At 41.2% G+C, this 20,802-nt stretch overlaps 1 protein-coding gene across 18 annotated transcripts in view; it reads left to right on the plus strand.

Annotated features, from left to right (window-relative positions):
* DLG1 (discs large MAGUK scaffold protein 1) overlaps positions 1-20,802 on the plus strand; it is a 149,677-nt gene that overhangs the window by 32,287 nt on the left and 96,588 nt on the right. For 2 of the 18 annotated variants that reach the window (XM_068692878.1, XM_068692880.1), the window contains exon 1: positions 14,714-14,920. The exons of the other annotated variants lie outside the window; for them this stretch is intronic. In XM_068692878.1, the coding sequence (XP_068548979.1) occupies positions 14,729-14,920 (192 nt within the window). In that variant the 5' untranslated portion in view covers positions 14,714-14,728. Of the gene's footprint in view, positions 1-14,713; positions 14,921-20,802 lie in introns of those variants that run through there. 18 annotated transcript variants of the gene reach the window in all.

Consider the following 20,802-nt stretch of genomic DNA (forward strand, 5'->3'; position numbering starts at 1 on the left):
AAAAGCAGGATGAAGAAAACATAATAGACTAATGCAAGTCATTAGTTTGTCTTATGGCATATCAATTACATGAATATAATAAGCTTCATGCTTGTAAGTTCTTTTTAAAAGGGATTTTCTTAAATTGTCATCATTCTGTTAACGTGATGCTCTACCAGCTGCCAACAGTTTGGCCCAGGAAATCCTGGACTGAGAGGCAATTATCCTGTATTTGCTCAACTTGAGTGGCTCTTTTATACAGACCTGTCTATCTCACCAAAATGCACACAGGTATCAATCTGTGCCATGTGCTTCATATACAGGGTATCCTGAGAGAGAACCTTTGTTTACATGCATTTGCATGTTCTTTCTAAATGACTCTAAGTATTTAGAAGCTACAGCTTTTCCAGTAACTTTGGGTTTAACAACGACTGTGTAGCTTTCATGTCAATGATGGTTGTATTTGTGCAAGTGTGAGTCCTTGAAAAAATAGGATAATTGGACCAATGCTTGTGTTCATGTGAAGCTGATGAGCGTTACCTGAAGCTCTTGAACGTTTGTCCTCAAGCTTGTATTTATTTCCCCTCACCTTTTAAAAGGAAGAGCTGCTAGTTTATACTACAAATAAGTGGCAAATGAATTATCTGGTTATTGCATCAGTTCTGTGCGTGTTTAGTTAGCAATTGATTGAAGAGCAACAAATGGCTTTAAAATAACAGCATTTCGAGCTCTGAGAACATATGGGCTAGGAGTATTTCCAGCTCTCCATGACTCTGAGAACATGGTGTGGATTATATTTAGGTTGGAGGAGATGCTGAATGCAGCAGTAAAAAAAAAAAGGGGGGGGGGAATAACTTTTTGAAACCAATCCTATACAAAAGACCCCTTCAAAGCATTTTCTGAACTCCAGTTGCCCTTCTGGAACTGTGAATTATTTTGGAGGAACTGGTGATCTCAGCTTGAGTAATTTTTCAGGTAGGATTAATGGGAGTAACAGCATGAAGCATTCAGTCCTAATCAGTTTTGCTCTGTGGTCCTTGTTTATTATGGGAGAAGAATTCAATCTGTAGCTTCAGGTGTGACAGTGAACCGATGTGTCAGGTTGCTGCAACTGAGAGTGCTTCCACCCCCTTTTCTGTGATGCTCACTTAGTAGGAATGCTTTTCTGCTGGCTGGTGAGTTAAAGCAGCTCATGGAAAAATCAAATGAACACTAGAGCTGTTAAAAGGTAGCTGCTGGAAAGGAGAATTGGATTGTTCTGAGCAGTTATATTGTCTCTGCTGCCTCTGGAAAGGCAGGTAAAATGATAAGGCTTTAACAGCTCAATGCTCTGGGAAGGAGGAGAGGAGAGCAGTGGGGAATCGGGGGAATTAAAATGTTTGGTCTCCTTGCCTGCTGCTCCTGAAGCCGGACCCTCAGAGTGAGCAGCTCTGGCATAGTTTCCTGTTGTAATGAAAACAGTGGGAGAAAACAGTGGGTGAATAAACGTAGGGTTGTTCGTAGTTGGACATATGGTCTCTAGCACGATTCCTTCAGCAGGCAAGGGTATTTAGGTTTCTTCGTACCAAAAAATAAACCCACAAAAAGCACACCCCAACCCAAAACCCAACAGTGTTTCCTGTCTTACTTGAAGTGAGATTTGAGGATGGCTGAACTTGCTGGCTGATTTGTCTCATATGCCACTAGTCAGTTCTGTCTTACTAGCTGGCACAGCGCATGAAAGCTTTTATTTTGCGAATGCATTAAGTTGCACTGGGGCTTTTCAAACATAAGGCTTGCTTTTCTTTTCACTGTTTTCTTGATTTAATGCTTAATCATAGCCTGCTATATTGTCAGTGGATATTACTCATACTTTCAGAAGTGGTAATGTGACTTTTTTGGAGCTGGCTCTTTGAGGACGGTGTGCTGCAGCATCCTGGGTTGGGAGGTGTGGGAAGAAATGCTTTAATGAAGTTCTGGTACTTGGTTAAGTGTAACCAAGGGCTACTGTCCTAAAGGTCAGTGTGGGCCGAAGTTAGCGGCATTCTCTGAACTCATCTGCATGCCCGATGGAGCGAACAGTGCTCGGGGCATTCTAGTGGCCGGCCCATGGTGGCTGCAAGAGTGCCTCCCTTATCTCCTCCGTGTGTGTGTGCTCTAGCAGTGGGTGAACATGTGCCCACGTGACGTGTAATAAATGCTGAGGATGGTTTTTCTCCTTCCTTGTTTCCCCAAAGCTGATTGTGCCAGTTGTGGTTTCGGTTTCTCTGAAGCGTGCAGTTGAGGTGGGGGCATTCTGCTGCAGTGAATTTTCCCTCATCTATGTGACACTTTCTTTCATATCGTGAAAAACAGTGTGCTAGTGGTGTTTCCCCACCTGTAGTTGTGGTGTCTTCATTACCTGGTTAAGTCAACACCCCTGGGGAGCGCTTTGCTTGCCTGCTGTATACAGTGGGGATGTGCAAGTGGGGCAGCTCGAGAGCAGACTCTTGAACAGCCTACAGAGACGTCTCTGCCTGGGGCTCTCCCAGCTGATGGCTTTGGCCAAATGTGGCAGCAGTTAATCTAGAACTGAACAGGCACGCTTCTCGCCCTACTGCACTTGTGCATGGTTTCCTTAATCTTTGTTATAACTCTGAGCTCCCTGGAATGTCGTAATGGTGAACTTAGTCCATTTTTTTTATAATTAATAGATGACTTTTTACTTTTTGTATGGTGATTGTCTCTTGGAAAATACACATTTTACTTGTAGTGTGTTCCTGAATCTCCTCGTAAAGCTTTTACCCAAGAGACCTCTTTTATTCTTCACTTTTTTAATCTATTTGTAAAAATGTGACAAAATACAACTATCACATAACTGATGCAGAAAATCTCTTTTGACTGCGTTAGCATGGTTCAGAAAAAAATAGTGTTTTAACAAGCTATACTTTTCCTCAAAAAAAATCCAACCAATCACCACCACAAAACAACCAACCCCGTACACACAGCACCTTGCCACTGCTCTCTGTCCTTAGGACTGATAATAATATAACTTGTTCAAGAAGATGAAACTAGAACTACCTTATTGCATGAAGCTTTTTTGTTTACTGCTTTCATCTTCCTGCCATCTATGAAGACAGCTAGTGAATACTTGAGCTCCCCACTTCTTTTTGTTGCAGCGGGACTTGAGGCAATGACAATGCCTGTTACGCTGAGGAGGAGCGGCGAGCTTAGTGACCCATTCATAATCAATGCATCTTAAAAGCTCTTTGTAGGAAACTTCCTGGAGATAATCACCATGTCTTGTCTGGTGAAATATGCATCGATTTCTCCATTTCCTTACTTCCTAATAAGTTGTCTGCTGTTTAATGTATCCAATGTACCCAGCTAGTGTTATGCAAGCAATTGAAATGCAAGGGAATGGAAGGAAGTTTGAGGTTGGGCTAGAAGTAGCATGGTTCTTACAACTCTCGTCCTGTTTTTCATTGGTTGAGAAATACTTCTTGGAGACCATCTGGGCAACTTGAGGAGATTCGAAAGTACTGTTTTATACAGCGTTACGTAATTGCCACTGCAATGTGTACGCACACAGCTAGAAGTACTGCTCGCATGGTGAGGGAAGTGCTCTTAAAAAAAAAAAGGGGGGGGGGGGGGGAGGGGGGAGAAAAAGTGGAAGAGCTTGTCTTAACTAGAAGGGGAATGCTTCCAAAATAGAAAGATAGCAATAGCTTTTCAAACCAAATATTAGTACAGGAACAATAAGAGTTAAGCCAAAACAAATTAAAGGCACAAATCAAAAGGTTCCCTGTTGCTAAAGTAATTAGCTCAGTAAAAGCCTTTTATAACTATAATGTAGATAACGCAAGCTTGTTGTGATGGAGCTGGATGATTGTAAAGATCCCATTCAGTTGTTTATTAGGAATTCAGGTTAATGGATAGATGCTGCAGGAAACAATTGTCTCAATTCCTAGAATTTTGAGGGAAAATCATCAGATTGGGTTTTGGACCCCAAATTAAGGATTATCTGAAATAATAAGTGCTATTTGCTGTAGCTTCTTCTAACGTAGCTTTCATGACACAAGGATTGGAGAAATATGTAACTGATTATCCTGTTAAACAGGAAGGTTAATTGCAAAGTCAGATTATTTCCATTTCCTTAGAGGTCACTAGTGATCTTAGAAGCCCTTGCTTTTTCTCCCACTAACTAGTGTTCCTTCATATATTCATTCAGAGAATAAAATCAGAATTAAGCGGTGTTGTGTTTTTTTTCATCATCAGTGTACTACTATTTATAAACAGTATTTGGAGACACATTTGTCAGCAGATCGTGAATATAATGAATGAAATGAAAAACTTTTTGGCTGAATCAAATTTTTACTCTTTTTTTTTTACGTTTGCTTTAATTCTGATGTTTGGATAGAATAGGATGTGAAATGCATTGTTGTAAAACGAAGACTCTGGAAAAATAAATAGTTTACTGTAGGCTGTTGTGTGTTTTACATTCTTAAACACTACTGTTAGGCAAGCAGAGAAATCGTTTCCAGTGGAAATGGAGAAATGCTGCCCTCTACTGTTAGTGAGGAGTTTTTCTCGAGAGCAAGCAGGAAAATCTGGGTATCTACATTTTAGAAAACTTGGCATGGCTTTCTCTGCCCTCCAAGATTTGAAGTATCTGAGGAGACACTTTTTGAAAGGTAGGGAAAAGCACAGAACTGCAGTATTAGATGAGAGGACACAGAGCTAGAATTAAGTTTTTGGTTTGCCAGTCATGAATCTGGAAAATCTTTTTGATACTTTGGCTTTTTTTTTTTTATTTTATTTCCCACCAGGGAAGAGTCATGGCCTCAAGTCTGTCAGTGTTCAAGAAGCATTTGGACAGTGCTCTTGAACAATTCTCTCATTCTTAGCTGAAGTCAAGAGTTGGACTTGAAGACTCCTGTTGAGTCCCTTCCAGCTCAGGATATTCTGTGATTCTGTATTCCAAGTTATGTGCCCTTTCTCCTTTGTGAGGTTTACCTTGCAGTGTAGAAGGGACTAGATTTTGGAACACTTTGACTAGATTTGGAAATACAGTTTGAAAAGGAAACAATAGGACTGTAGACATGAATTTTCCACGTTCAAAACCAGTCTTGTAAGATTTGGGATGAGAGGAGGGGTTGGTGTTTTTTAGTTTTGTTTGGTTTTAAATCTCTTACCTGAGATAAGGAGTGTCCTTGAATTCCTTCATTGTCTTAGTCTCTTTTGAGTGGTGGAAGTGTCATAAAAACTGAAGTGAGTGATAGCGAAGTTTGCTTTGTTGTGAGCTGACTGTTCTGTGGATTGATCAGATTGTGACACTGTAGGGAGAGAGAGCAAGTAAGCGCTCTTTTACTTCCAAAGTAGTTTAAAGTGCCTGAAATCCTATGAAAACATCTTTTTGCTAGTTTAATGAGGGACGTAATTCTTCATGGACTGTCTGACATCACCTTCAGGTATGTGCAACCTTTGATTAATGACTAAAAAAGCAACTCCTTTATCAAAAAGAGTAGTGCAGAATTCTTTGTTTCCTCTGAGCAGGTGGCTCACAGAAGCTGAGGAGAGTGTAATGTATGGGGAAAAAATAGAGGATGAGACCCCAGACTTCGTGTAGCTTAGGACTCTGCTTCTGAATATGACTAGCAGTTTGTCTTAAGGAAAAAATCATGAGGAAAGGCTAAGTGTCCACTTCAGTTGCTGATGCACTTCAGAAGGCAGCATCTTAAAGACTTCCTGAGCTAGTGATTGTCGCTGTACGTTTTTATTAGACCTCAGTCTACCTTTGGTTTGCTGTTCTGTAGTTCCTTTTTGAACACTTCATGTCCTTGGCAGTAAGTTCTGCAGCAGTTTCTTTTGCTAGTGTTTTTAAAACATCTACTCAATTATTTCTTTGTCTACTGATGCCTGTGTGGTCTTAAATAGTGAATAATTGCTTTGTATTTGCCTTTTCTCCACCATTCATGTTTTTAAAGATCTTGTATCAAGTTCCCATGCTCAGCTGTTTACTTGAGACAGATGAGGCTCCTCACTTTATAATCTTCATAGATGAAAGCCTCTGGGGATCTTTATCCTAGCTGTTATTCACTGTACTTTTTTGATTTGTGTCGCTGCTCTTCTCAGATGAGATCAGAAGTGGGTGCAATATTCAAGATCTGTGAATTCTTCAACTATTCAGAGAAATAATACTGTCTGCTTTCCTAAGTTTCTTTTTTGAATATTGGAACTCATGAGCTAATAGCTTTCCTCCACTTGGTTTTAAAAATTCTTAGTTAAAATAGTATTTTCTAGGTGTTCTAAAGGGAAGGGAGCAAGACCTACATTCGGTATGGTATTTTCACATGCTGTCACATCCACTCAGGTATTTCAGTCCTAACTCTGTCAGTAATCTCATAGCTAAAGTAGGGCACTATTTTCTGTAGGAAGGTACTGTGTTTTGCTGAAACAGCCGAAGGAGAACTGAATTTTGAAGAGATGTGCAGTTGGTGTTCCAATAGCTGCTGGTGTTTTATAAGAGCGTGTGTGTGATGCTCTAGGTTCTCGCTGAAGTACAATGGTTTAGAAACATGTTGAATACGCAGGGTTGATGAGCAGGCCTTAGTCTAGGGTCAGTATTTTTGAAAGTTTTGTTCATAAACTGCAGATACAACTCAAACCACGAGTTACTGGAAGGATGACACAGCACACCCCAAGCCAGCTGACAGATGATGCTCCTCTAGTTCAAGTGGCAAACAGGAAACCGCAGGACCTTAGCACAGAGACCTCTGACCTGGGGGACCGGGCTAGGAGGAGGTTCAAGAAGCTCAACAAGATGTGCCAAGTTCTGCAGCAAGGATAGAGCAGACCCTGCACGGGTACTGGGAAACGACTGGCGGAATAATAGCTGTGCTGAGAGGGTTATGGTGTTGATGGGGGACAGAAGGCTGAAACAGTGCAAGCTGTAAGTAGTTTAGGCAGGGCCCAATATGACAGATAAATGAGCATTGATAGAATCCTCTTGGTGCCTAGATTCTCTCCTGCTCTTGGTAAACTATTTTATAATTAGGACATGATCTGCTTTTATGGTTTTTCGGCAGTGGGACTGATCTGTTTGTCTCTGGGAACAGCCTTCTCACTGTCTGCAGTGGAGAAAAAAAAAAACCTCAACCCTTTGTTAGTATTGTGGAAGCACTTCATCTACACTGGCTGTGAGTGGCTCTTAGCCTCTACTCGGATGGCGCTGCATCAAAGCAGTAGAGCAGAAACATATCCAATTGCTGTCTTTTCTCGATGTTGTGTCAGGGAAGCATGAAAAGCTGCTGAAATGAAACTGTAGTATGAGACTTCACTGGATAAAAGCATGTATTGTTATTGTATTTCCTTTCCCGGATTTTCATTTTTTTTAAGCCTATGTGCCCTCATTTTTCCAGTGGAGGCACAGATGCTTGATTAATAGTTTGAGAGTCACTCAATAGCAGTGCTGCTTTTCTTAGCTACATCTACATTGCACAGACCATATAAGAGGTAGTCCACAATTGAAAACTGCTGCTCTGAAAAGAACTCTTTCAAAAAGATAGTATGAAATTAATCAGATTCTGAGCAATCCTTCAATAGCAGAGGGATCTTCGTGCATTATCCATTCTAGAATAATCCCTGAGCAAATGTTGTCTCTTTCCTCCCTGCACCAGTCCCTCCCCAGTAATTTTTGCATGACAATCTCAATCAAACTAGCGTTCTGTCTCAGTCTAATTAAGGAGGATATGATTAGCTTGGGTCCTGCAGGGAGTGATCCACGGTGATAAATTAGATCCTTGTTCTGGTTTGGTCTTGACGCTGGGGAGAGCAGTCCCAGCTAATCACACCCTGTAGGATTCCATCTTTCCCACTGAGCATAGCCTTCAAATTATAACCTTACTTGCCTAATAATCTTTATCTCTTGCATTTAGGGTTGATCCACTTCAAATCCAAAGCAACTGGAAGCTTCATTGGGGTGGGAAAGGGTTGAGGGGTATGAGAGTAAAGCTTTTGGGGTGCTCAGAACATTTGTTTAATAGGCTTTTATAGCTGAGCAGTTTTATCCTTAGCACGAAGTGTCTGTAGCTCACAAGAAATCTTTGAGGGTCAGATGGAACTAAACAAGGCTGAATCTGAGTGCTTTTATTTTCGTTTCCTATCTGTGGACAGATTGGAACAACACATCAAAGGCAGCTTTTAGAATAAAAGTATATGATTATTCTGAGTGATGTCAGCCAAGTTTCCGAATGCTGTCCGTGTAACTCTGCCAAGATCTCACAGTTCTTCATTGTACAGGACTTTTCAGGTCAGGCTGTGTACTGAGTTGGGCTGGGTTGGCTGATTTACTTCACAGCAGCCATGTGGCATTTTAGGTTTTTGACCCAAACAGTGTCGATAACACCAGTGCTTTAGCTGTTGCTGAACTGTGCTGGGGATACGAAGGCCTTCTCTGCTTTATCCTGCTGCTGCCTCTGCAAGTGGGCTGGGAACGGGCAAGAGACTGGTAGGGACACAGCTGGGGCAGCTGACCCAAACTGATGGAGGAGATATTTCATGCCTTTTGGTGGCATGCTGAGCAGTAAGGCTGGGGAGGAGGTCTTCCAGTGTAGCTGCTAGTAGAAGATCAGTTTACATCAGTCCCACTGCCCTGCTGGTGCGAGGTGGTGACTGCCTTTGCATCATGTCCCTCCCCACTTCACTTATTAAACTGTCTTCATCTCAATCTTTGAGTTGTTTGTTTGTTCCTGTTTTTTTTCCTATTAAATTCTTTCTTGTCCCTCTAGGTTGGGAGTGAGCAAGCAGCTGGGTGGGTGCTTACCTGCCAGCCACAACCAGCTGTTTCTAAACGTGTTGAGTATGTTTGAAGTGTGGTGTAGTACTTCCTGGTTTTAGGGATTTCCTAGCTGAGTTGTATTTTAATCAGAGTACAGTCTATTAAAAATAGTCACGACTTCGTTTTTTTTTTTTTTCTCAAAATTTTCTCAAAAAGTTGTTAATATATATTGAAACATGATAAAATTTCTTTACAGCAGTGACTTTAGCAGGAGGTCAGGTAGACTTCCAGCTAATAGGAAGGAAAGTGCTATGGTGTCATTGTCTGCTGCATTTCCATCCTTTTTATTGGGTCAAATTCCAAGTTTGCAAAAGGAACCCTTTATTTGCAGTCCTAGCCTGTTTTGAAGATGTTTTCCCCAGTTTTGAAATTTCCAGCAAAGAGAAAACGTTGAATTTTGGATTTCACAGCAGTCATACTAGTCAATTCTGTCACCTCTAATTCTCAGGGATTTCTTGTGGGGAAACTGAAAATGTAAAGGCGTGCTCCAGGAGGGCTAAACTACTTCCAAAATACCAGGAGGAAGGGAAAGAGATTACACTCTGGGCCTTTGAAATTCGGAAACATGAAGTTGTAAGAGCTTCGCAGCTGCCAAGTCAAGCATGTGTTTGCGCAACTTTTGGCAAGGTGCGCTACCATTCTGTTACAAGCTGCAAGGCTTTTAACATTTTTCTATTTGACATTCTTGATATTGACATTCTTAATATCTTTCTTGGTATATGAGTTCTGCTTATTGTTGCTTAGGCAGCCTTTCCCTCACCTTCCTCCGTTTGGTGGCACACTTTTGATAATGTGTCTCCTTACCTGCTCCCTGCTCTTCTGAAGCCTGATTATTTTTGTATGTAGAGGACATCATAATGCAGGCACCTCTGGGTTCTTTTTCCAGTATGATGCTGGGCTTTTCTCCTCTGATTTGGATTGAAGAGAACTCCAAAAGCTTATAGCACCCCTAATGATGGTCACTGGGCAAGAAAAGTGTTCTTGTGCGGTTTTTGGGTTGACTTATCAAGCCTTATGGAGGACCTCGTTGGAGTGATGTCCCAGATCTGTCGTCAGCTTAACAGCTTAAGACTCGGAATAAACTGGGAGAAAATCATGAACACCTACTGAAAAGCTTCTATTCATACGACCTGTTCTGGACTTAAATGCTACTGAAGGGGCAAGTTTTAAAAAGTGATGTTATTAATTAAATTCCTTTCCCAAAATAGCATTTCACTTCCTCTTTGAAGTTTATGGGTTTTTAACGTTCTTCAAGACTTTGGAACCTTAAGAGGCAGCAGTGTTCTAATTGTCCCAGAAAAGATTTTTCTATTGTTGAAGTGTTTTGTTAAAACAGTGCGAAGGATTCTCTTCTTCTGTGTTCTGCAATGATTGTGTTGGGCACATATGGGTCAGACTGAGTGGGCGCTGCAAATTCTGTGTACAGGAAGCTCCTGAAGGGCATGAAGCTCCTGAAGGGCAGATGCACATCAGTGTTCTGAACCGAAGGTGTGACAGGAACTGCAGGTTCAACTGCACACACGTTTACCTGTCAAGCTGGCAGACAGGTGCTTCTAAGACAGGAGTAGCTGCTGCAGTTAGCTTGTACGAGGGGAATTTTCAGGTCAGTGTTTTCAGTAAATAAACCTGTTCGCCTGAAAGCACTGTGCAAATGACTTTCCTGGCAATTCAGGTACGTGCAGAAACAAGCAGTGCGTTTTTGGCTGCTTTCTCAAAATTGGTTTGGATAGACATTTCCTATTTCAGGGAGTGACAGCAGCCACGCCAGGGAGCCTCATGGATGCTAATGGATGCGGTGTGCACCCGATATCCTTTATGAAACTAGAGTTCAAATTTCATTTACCTTACAGAAATTGCTCACACCATTACTCCTTGAGTTACAGTCACTACTTCAGAGCTTTCTGTTAGTATGAGGTAATCTTCAACCAGTATCCAAGCTTCTTTATATAGATTAATTTTGGAGTTCTGTGTACTCTTTCAATACTATATGTGCTAAAGCTATGAGGCAAAGAGGTTAAAACAGTTCTTAGCATTAGAAGTAATTTAAATCTGAAACTTTTTTTCTTTAAATTGGACTGTATTCTGGAAGTATACCAGATCAGGCTTCTGGGGATCGGGGACCTGGAGTCCCACCAGACTGCCAGGTGCCTGCAGCGATACTTGCCAAGTTTGTTCTCTTCCTCATGCTGTTTAAAAACTCCAGGTCTTGCTTCTTACGAGGTTCCTGGTTCCTAACCGGTGGTATACAAGGATTTGGGTAGAACACATGGATTGATCAAACGGGCACCCCCAGCGTGTTCGGTCAAAAAAAAAAAGTGGGCAAATGCTGACCAGAAATACTAAGTGCCTGAGAGGCTGGTAGTACTTTTTTGATGCTGCATAACATTTGTTTTTCTCTATCCAATGTTCATACTGCTCAGGGAGTCTTGGAAGTGTAACAGCTTTCTTATTTTATGATAATAACAAAATTAGTCTTGCTTACTAATTGAAGGTCTTAATGATGTTGGTATTTTTATTGGGCACATGGGAGCTATGCACAAAGATAGGTTGTTGCCAAGTAAACATGCAAAAGAAACTTGGAATGAGGGCAATTCCTTTTTATGTAGTGTTTTCACAAGCATGAAAAGTCAGTTTTAGTGATATAATTTTTGAGTAAATGGCAGTTTTTAAAAGTTTTGAATTTTTTTTAGATATTTTTTGCATATAAAAGGTCACGTACATTTTTGTATATTACCAGGTGGAACCCTCCTAATGCAAGAAGAGAACTCTAGGTTTTTCTTTTTCTATGTTCAGTGAACTCTGACTTGTTTTTTTCTTGTATATGGCACCATCAGATAGAAGTCCTGATACTGTACCTTTCAGTCTCTTAGTTTAAAAATTTTCTATCATCAGCATGGAAACAGAGGGCCTAAACTGAAGGAACTCAAGGTTGTATGGGGTAATGCAGAACACAGTCTGGTAACTTGAGAGGAAGCATTGTAAGATACTTAAGAAGTTAAGGCCGTATTATTCTTATTAACAGCTTAATGTATTAATCGATTGCTTTTTATGTTTTGAAACATTAATCTAACTTTGAATTGGAATCAGATCAATAGTTAAATGGGGTTATGTCTCTGTAGAGTTCAAAAGTAGGTTTCCAAATATTCTGAGTACAGGTGCTTCTATGATTATATTTCTGGATGCTTTATGCTTGCAGCTGCATATTTAAAATGCCTTTGAGTACAAATAATTGTTACGAACAAGTGAAACCATTACAGGTAAATCTCAGGATTTAGTCAGCAAACTATATTTTAACTCAAACTTAAATATTGTATTTTTAGGTTTGTGCATGACTAGATGTGATAAACAAGGTAACTTTTTAGAATAAAGTTCAAGACAATTTTGATGCATAACCAATTTATTTGGTTGTAGCTGTAAAAATACAGTTTAAGGATTCAAATGTTCTGTGGTCTTCATCAACAATGGAGGTGTAATAGCCTTCAGCTTTCTCTTCTTTCATATCTTACTGATGGAATCTTTTGTAGATGTGTGGACTGTATCTTATTGATTCTTCTATGCCCATGGTACATTAGAGCTTATATTTTCTGCATCACAAAAAGCTATTTGTGCAACGTTCAAGAACTGCTTTTGCTCTTTGACTTCATAATGAAATTGCCATGCATTTGACTGTATTATTTTAGTAAGAAATTGCTATTAATGTGATGAAATATATGGAAGTAAGATGGATTGTTGAGCTGTAGTGTAGAAGAGGTGGTGTTGTGGTATGAGAACGTTCTTGTGCTCCTTGTAGAGCAGGCAATGCTTGCCAGCTCTTTCCCCTGGTGCATTTTTTCCTTTTTCATGTGCTGTATTAAAGTTTTTTCACTTGTGCTTTGCCCTAGTTCTTCAGAAAAGAGACTATGCTGTGATCCCCAACCAGCACAAGGAAATTAGAGGGCTTTTTATGTTCTTCAGTTATTGATTATAGTTTAAGGCTGCCCTTGGATTTAAATACATGTATAAGAGAAGCTTAACCTAATGTAGGTACACACAGAAGGTGTATCTTCGTGTACGTATCATTTACTGCCTTTCTGTCTCCAAGATGTTTAAGATGAACACTTCAAACTTTAATTTTGGTCCTGCCATTGTTGCTGCCCATGCATGCAGAAGATGAGCTGTTGTAGGAAGCCACAGCTAGGGCTGGCTGGTGAAAAAGTGTAGGTCATGGCACATGGGGAAAAGACAACTATGCTTATTAGTATGGAAAGGCTGTCATCTGTAGTCCCTGCATCTCCTACCAAGAAAGAGGTCCTCATGCAAATGAAGTTTATTTTGAGGTTTACTGTGGGCTGAGTTACACGTTTTTCTCCAGACATCTTGCCTTAGTTTCGATTTCCTCAATCTGCACATTTATGTAAAAATGACGGTCTCCAGTATAGTTCATGAAGTTGCCGTTTTCTGAGCTGCAAGTGTGGTTGTCAGTTTTTCACCACGTTGAACTTCCTACCTCAAGGGGTGCTTATCAGGTAAACCAAAGGAAGTAGAAGGGAGATGATGACAGACTGCTACAGGTGTAAACTTCGGCAAACAGTCGCAACCTAAAGAGAAGAGCAGACATTTCTGGGAATATTAAATACTTGCTTTCATCTTCTAGTACAATTAAAATGTGTTTCTTGTAAGGGCTGTCACCTTATGGTACAATGAAGAGAAATCAGTGTGTTTGTGATACAATTCTGTAATGTGATGCCATAACATATAAATACATTAAAATTCTGCAGGGACTATGGTACTCCTAAAAATAATAATAATAATAAAATAATAATAATAATAATAAAACACAATAAAAATAGAAAAAAGTTTGAATCCTTACAGAGTTTGATTCGTCCCTTTCCCAACACACACACACACACAACAAGAAAAAGAAAACCAACACACCAAAACTACACCAAAAACACATTAAAAAAAAAATACAGTCTTAAAGTTAACACACAACAAAGAACAAAAATCTTAAGGCAACCGTGGCCATATTCAGTTCTTTTCTAAAGAAAAAAGCGCTTTTTCTGTAAATTTTTTTTCCCCCGAGTGTCCACGTGTACTGTTGCTTGAAATGAATGAATTTATCACTTTACCAGCAGTGGCCCATAACCAAATTGATGCCTGGTCCAAATTATTCATGATTTCCTAGAGACAACTGGGGGCAAAAATGCAGCTTCTGGTTTCATTGTGTTGAAGTTGGAGAATGTTTGTCTATTTCTGTTGCTGTTTGTGTATTGGTTTTGGTAGACCACTAGGAGTTTTTCTCAGCAGTTAATGTTTTTTTTTTTTTTTAATGCGTTATTTAACCTTGATTTTTTTTTATGTTAGAAAATGAGGATTAAATATCCCATAGCCATTCGTTCTGTGGTCTGCTTGTATTTCCTTGAACAAGCTAGCGTAAACTGCAGCTCAGCAGATCCCCCGCTGTTAGCCTTACAACTTCCCGGCGTTATAATTATGCACATGTGATTTTAGAAAGGGCTTTCACTTGCTCATTGGTGCAGTGCGAAAGCACCTTGCGGGAGGTGCTGGGTCTGTCTCGGTCGGGCCGTGTACGAGTCCCTTGCTGCAACATCTTGCCCCTCCCCTCAGCAACCAGCATACACGAGCAGAGTGGCTCTGCTGGAGTTGCTTCTCTTTTCATGGAGGAGACAGCAGACCTTGCACTGCAGCAGGTGGAGCTGCCTTGCTGGATCGAGCCCCAGGTTCCGGCTGCAAGCATCCCGCTATTACTTCGGGCCGCGATACAGTTGCCACTCGGAGCTGACGCTAGCATAATTACGTACAAAGCTGACTCGAAAAATTTAAAAATGGACACAGGATTTTTTGGCTTGCCTTTTTTAAGATCTGGTTTCTAATATGGAGCGAAATCTTTCCTGAAGGATCGAACCTATTTGATGTAAAGGCTTATTTTGGAACACTATGGACCTAGAATAAATGTCAAAGACAGGCAGCAAGCAGCGCTTACAGAGGCATTTTTCTGGAATCTCAGTCGTGGATCGATTGAAGTGCACAGGGTCTGAAAAAATGTCTCCTAGCATAAAAAACTTGGATTGTTTTTCTCCGATGCTGTGCCACTGTAAAGTAGCATGTACCAACAACACAATCTCTTTAATGTTTGGATGTAAGGTGGGTCTATAAAAGGACTTTCCTGGAAATATAAACTGGGTTTAATAGGCTATGAATGATTGCCAGGATGTGTGCTGTAACTACGCCTTAAATTTCTGATTAAATAGCATGTATTTTGTTCCAGGCATTACTCGATTATCGGAGGGAGCTCTTGGTGATTGTGACAGAAGTAATGAATTATCATGCCTACTCTTTAGAGATCCCTTTGAACAACATTTTGAATTTACTGAATACTGCATGTAAAATGTCGTCATTCTTCATTAATCAGCATTAATCATCATGTAATCAGTTTATTGCACTTGGCTTTCATTTTCTTCAGCTGTGAAGAATTAAATACATGGGAGACTTGCACTGAGATGCAGGGCTGGAAATGCCTCCTGACATCATATTGATAGAAGCAATTGTTAGTGGCAGGTTTGGGTTTAACAGTGCCCTCGGGCATTTAGTCATTTTAGGACTCCATCAACTGTTTGGGGTCTAGAGCAATAAAACATACATAATTTGGTAATTCTCAGAATAGTAAGCAATGTAGTCAGAGTGGTTTGAACTGCTTTTTCCAGAAAAATTAACACTGGAACTGAAGGATGTGATGAGAACTGTAACTGCTGGAAAGCCCCTTTAAGAAAGCCCCTTTAAAAATAAGGGTTGTGTGTGTGAAGTTACTTGTGAACAGATTCAGCAATCTGTTTCCAAAAGTTATTTTACATATTCAGTGTTTCCAAGCCAATGTTCAATGTTCTTAACAAAAAAAGCTGTATTTCTGTAAATTGGGAGCAGTTGTTTATGTGCATATACACACAGACATGCATACATGCATGTCTGTGCAGTACATTTATATTATATATATGCTGGTATCGCAATATGTTGTTGATGTTGGGGGAAAAAAAAAAGTCGCTAGGTTGGGAGGGAGGAGTCTGATCTGTTTGTAATGGCTCTTTTGCTAGTGTAAATTGTTTATTGTGGAATTGAAGGCTGAGTGCTTTATTCCAGTAGGCAAGGATTTGCCTTGTTTTGTAACTACTTGTCTTTCATGTGTCCAAAGCATTTTTGAGTTGTAAATATGTACGTGTATATCGATGCAGCTGAGAAACTGTTTGCTGTAAAGTCGAGGCTTTTAGTTCTTTGTGGAACTGCACGTCCCTTCATTACAACATCACAAATTTGGGAGGAAAGCCGTAGGACCAAAAATCCAATTTGGAATTTCATGGTGCCAGTTGAGCTGCTGACGAGGGATGCTGTTCGCTTTAAGACCAAACTAAAAATATCCAGCGAATATCCAGCATCCACTTGAGGCGTTTTGTGCCGGATTTGAGTGACAGCGGCATTTTCCGCTGTCCTCGCACGCCAGCGGCCCCTTTGGGCTGCCTCGCACCCCGGTGACTTGTCCCCCGGTGACTTGTCCCCGGCTGCCTCTGGGGACAGCCCCCCGGTGCTGCTGCTTGGGGTCCCCAGCGTGGGTCCTTGTCCCTGTGCTGATGTCCTGCAGGCTGCTAGTTTCTCGAGATCAGTTGCTTTAGCAGTGCTGTACGTTAAAATATCTGGCTGTTGGGCTTTAACGATACCCAAATGGCGGCCTGCTCGGCCTGGGGGAGAGAAGGCTCAACTCAGCAGGGCCTAAAAATTCCTGAAGAGAGGATGCAGTGAAGGCAGAGCCAGGCTATTGCCTAGGGAGCCCAGTGCCAGGACAGGAGGCAGTGGGCACAAACTGGACCCCAGGGGTTGCTGCTGAACCCCAGGGAACGTTTTGGTGCTGTGTGGGTGGCTGAGCGCGGGCACAGGCTGCTGGAGGGGCTGGGGGCCTGCTCCCTGCAGGGCGTGTGCCCTCAGAGCCTGCCTGGGCATGGGGCTGGACCCCCTGCTCTGGGTGGACCCAGAGGTGCTTCCACCATCAGCCAGCCTGTGATTGCCTGCACGTGCCCTGCTCTTAATAAATAGAGAGGGAGTGCTCTGCGCTACCTAAATCCCAGCTGCACTGAAGGCGTTAGGTTTGACTAACTGTGACCTGCTGGGAGCGCAGGGGGTTCTGCACTTGGCGCTTCTCAATTTTATTTGTTTGAAGTGAAGTTGCAGGATTGTGCTGCACTAAAAATAACATAGCAGTGTCTTCTCAGAAAATACCTCTTGAATGCTTAAAACTGAGCCAATATTGAAAGTAATAGGTGAAATAATAATGCAGTGTAACCTGTTCAGTCCTTTATATAAAGAAACAACTCAGCTGACAGAAGTAATTCTATGAAATGGTGTTTTCCATTTTCCTTTAGTGTTTTTTGACTACAGGAAAACAACGTTGTCAGTCTGACTGCTCCTTGTTTGACCTCTTTACATTGGCATTGTGGAACAGGTGAATTTATTGTCACCAAGTATTTCTGGTGTTTTGTAAACGTGAGCGTCTTAAACTGGCTATTTCAGAGTATCTGTGACATGAAGTGCTGCCTAAATGCTTGCATTTACCACTAGCTGTGTATTTTCACATATGATGGAGCACTGTGACCTAATTATGATGTTGCATGTGGTTTTACCCAAAGTACAACGTCAAATTGAAGGGGGAAACTCTAAAAGGCTGCTCCCCTTATGGTTTGTCTTAGCTCTAATTATTAAAAGAAAACTCATTGCTATTATTTGAGAATGAAGGAGTTATTACTCAATGTTCCAAATGCTTGTTTAAAAAAATTGCTCTAATTTCAAATAATTTCAAATCATGGAGTTTATTATATGTGGGGGCCTAAATTGAGAATAATACTAAATGTCTGTGATCAGTGAAGAAGTTGTGAAGATGCACCAGCACTTACCTGCTTCTCTTACCTTACTGAAGTGGTTTTGCTAGCAGCAGGCTTTCAGCTTTTCAGTGTGAATTGCTGCTTACCTTCAATGAGGCTTCATTTTGTTTTTTGTCATCTGCCAGTTGTCACAAATGACAAGTTTTCAAGGTGACTTCCATTCCACAGCAGCTGAGTGTACTCCTTGCTTTGTATCCTTTTCCTTCTTCAGTGAACAAGACACTGTTGGCCTGAGCACTTGCTTCTGGCTTTGCACTTCCAGTAAACTACAGGGAAGACTCATACAGAATATGCTAGGATCTTAATTTACTATTTAATTTGTCCTAATTTTATTGTAGTAAGTTTATGGGGAATTTGGCTGTATTGTTGCTTTGCTTGCTGCAGCTATTGGAGCTTATTTTCTGCTGACTGGTATCTGAAAGTCAGAGTTCTGAATGCTTTTTTATTTTTTTTCGGGATGGGGGGGGGTGAGAGAGGGAATGTAGGTATTTAGATTTTCCTGCTCATCTGCTTTTGACATGCTGCATCCTAGTGCTTTTATACAGGAGTGGGGATGTTGGATGTAGGGCAGCATTTCCCAACAACCCGAATTGCTGGCATGGTCTGCTGAAGGGTCCCTTCAGGTTAAGCTTATTGTCTGAAGTAGAGCAGTGACTGAATAAGGACAAGTATTTCAGTTTGGCTTGTCATGAGCAAATGGTCTGCAGACACTGTTTTATCATGCTGTATGTTCGTGCTGCATCAGAGATGATGTGCCTCTGTGAACTTCTATGGATTTCTCAATTTTAACTGGTTATATTGACTCAAAGTCCTCACTCATTACCCTTTTTCAAATAGTGGTTGGACTTCTAGAACAAAAATTAAAATGTTGCCTAAACACAACAATATAAATCAGGCTGCCTGTTTTCCTGGGGTTTGTTTGTATTTTTTATTTGGAGTGTGAAGGGACTTGGGAATGCTGCTGTTGTGTGGATAAGGAACGTGAAAATCTGCAGGAGAAGGGGAATACAAGAAAGACCAACTGGCAATCTTTTATTACTCGTTTTTAAGCACCCTTTTACTCTTCCTCTTAAGTTCAAGCTGTTTTAGTACTGTTCTCTTTGTATGTGGGGGTACATCCAGAAGTTGCAGTGCCTTCAATTCTGTTTTTATATAAGACATGGGATTGATGTGTGCCTCTAATGTGAATTGGGTTTTGATACACATTCAGTCCTGAAGATCAGTGTAGGTTTTGCTGTCTTGCACTTTGTCATTACCTTATCTGGCAGCTAAGGGTGTTTTTGCATAATTAATTTTTAGTCCTCGAGCATGGTGTTCTGTGTGGCCTGAATCTGTAGATTTACAGCCTTACATACTGTTGTGGATGTGGGTCACTGGTTTAAGGCATGTTTAAGGGGTTCTTTAGGTTGCTTAATTTTCTGTTGATTATCTTTCAATAAGATCTCTCAGTAGAGTAACTTCTTAAAAATATAAAGCCTAAAGTTAATTACGTCTAGGGTACTCCCTAGACATGAATTTGTTTGAAACGATTTCTTTTGAAAAGACAGAATTTCCTGAAGCTTTTCTGTGCCTTTTCCATGAACAGGTGATCTATATTCTGAAAAATGGTCCTTTAAAACATTCATTAAAAAAAAAAAAAGTGTTTATCCTGTGCGTTTTTGCAGATACTTTGGCGATTTTATTTTTTTTTTCAGCTCTGCTAGGATAGTGATCTTAAGCAGGGAGGCCGCGGGGCTGACCAGTTAGCACAATGAATGATTTCACTGTGGTGATTTTGGAACATCTTCTGGTGTCACATTAACTAGCACAGGTTTGTTGAAGTAAATGGATTTTTCAGTATTTTACACCAGCAGGTAACTTAGTCCATAGTACTGAGTGACAGCTCAAAACCCACTGAGGGTACAGTCTAGTTTGAACAAATCTTGTTAACTGCATGGCATCGGGAGAAACGTTATGACTCCATTTTGGCACCTGTAAATCTGCAACCCAGTCCTCTGGGACAGTATCTCTGTCAGAAGTGTGTTAATATTGAGCGTTTGGGTTTTCTTTTGCGCTGTAAATTATGAATATAACTTAGAGTAGTCAATAAAACTTCCTAAAAATGTAGTTAGCTGGCTTGGCTGCTGCCTAACTGGGTGCTGGGAGATGTGTGGCAGAGGTGGTCTGCCTGTGAATTCAGAGCTGCTTTGCCACACTTGCCATTAGTCTTTCCTTTGATCTGTATTGCCTGTTTCTTGGCTGGTTCTTCTATCCTAGGGTCTCTTTGGCACCTGGATTGGGCGCAGGACTGGATTATTTTAGCTGTACGCAGAGCAATGGTCTCTGCTAGCCACTGTGAGATTGGCTGCCCTGGCTCTCTCCCTCCCTTTCTCCCTGGTGTGCCAGCACTGCTGCATGTTTCATCTTGTTGTGAGCCGCTTTAGGGAATTAGAAGAGCAGCAAGTTAATATCGCTGGAGAGGGAACAAACATGCTGCTGGATTAGCCCGCTGAGCGTGCTCCTCGTGGGGTCAGACACATGCTAGAAGCAAGGGGCAGGGAGATGCAATTGTAGAGCTGGGGCCAGAGAGCCCCAATGGGTTCTGCTCTTTTGTGTGGCTGCTGCCCTTTGGATCAGCTGGCTGTGTTGTGAAAATGCACCTCTGGACTTGTATGGGGTTTAAATTGCATGGGATTTCGATTCAGGTGTAGCAGCAGAATTAATGTGGCATGACTGAAGCAGATGACTGAATTGCTCTGCTCAGGTGATGGCAGCTCCTGGGAGAGGGATGGAAGGGCAGTGCTGGATGGATGGTGGCTGTTTGACCATGACAGAGCGGTGAGGTGCTCCCCCTCAGTCAAGAAGCACGGGTGTTTTGGGGTTGATGCTCAAGAGTAAAGCAGTACAAAGCACTTCCACTACAAGTGGAGAGTCATCTGTTGTAAGATGATCTGCTTTACTGCCAAGCTGAAGCGCTTTGCGCTGAAGTATTTGCTGAAAAGGATGAGGACAGTTGGGTAACCTATAGGATAAGAAGTGTTGTGGATATAGCACTTAGAAATGCTATCCTGTAAGTAGTTTGGTTAGTGTATTTTAAAGATGAAGTGTGGTTTTTTTTTTAGTAGC

The sequence above is a fragment of the Anas acuta genome, chromosome 9 (assembly GCF_963932015.1).
Source record: "Anas acuta chromosome 9, bAnaAcu1.1, whole genome shotgun sequence".
Taxonomy (NCBI): Eukaryota; Metazoa; Chordata; class Aves; order Anseriformes; family Anatidae; genus Anas; species Anas acuta.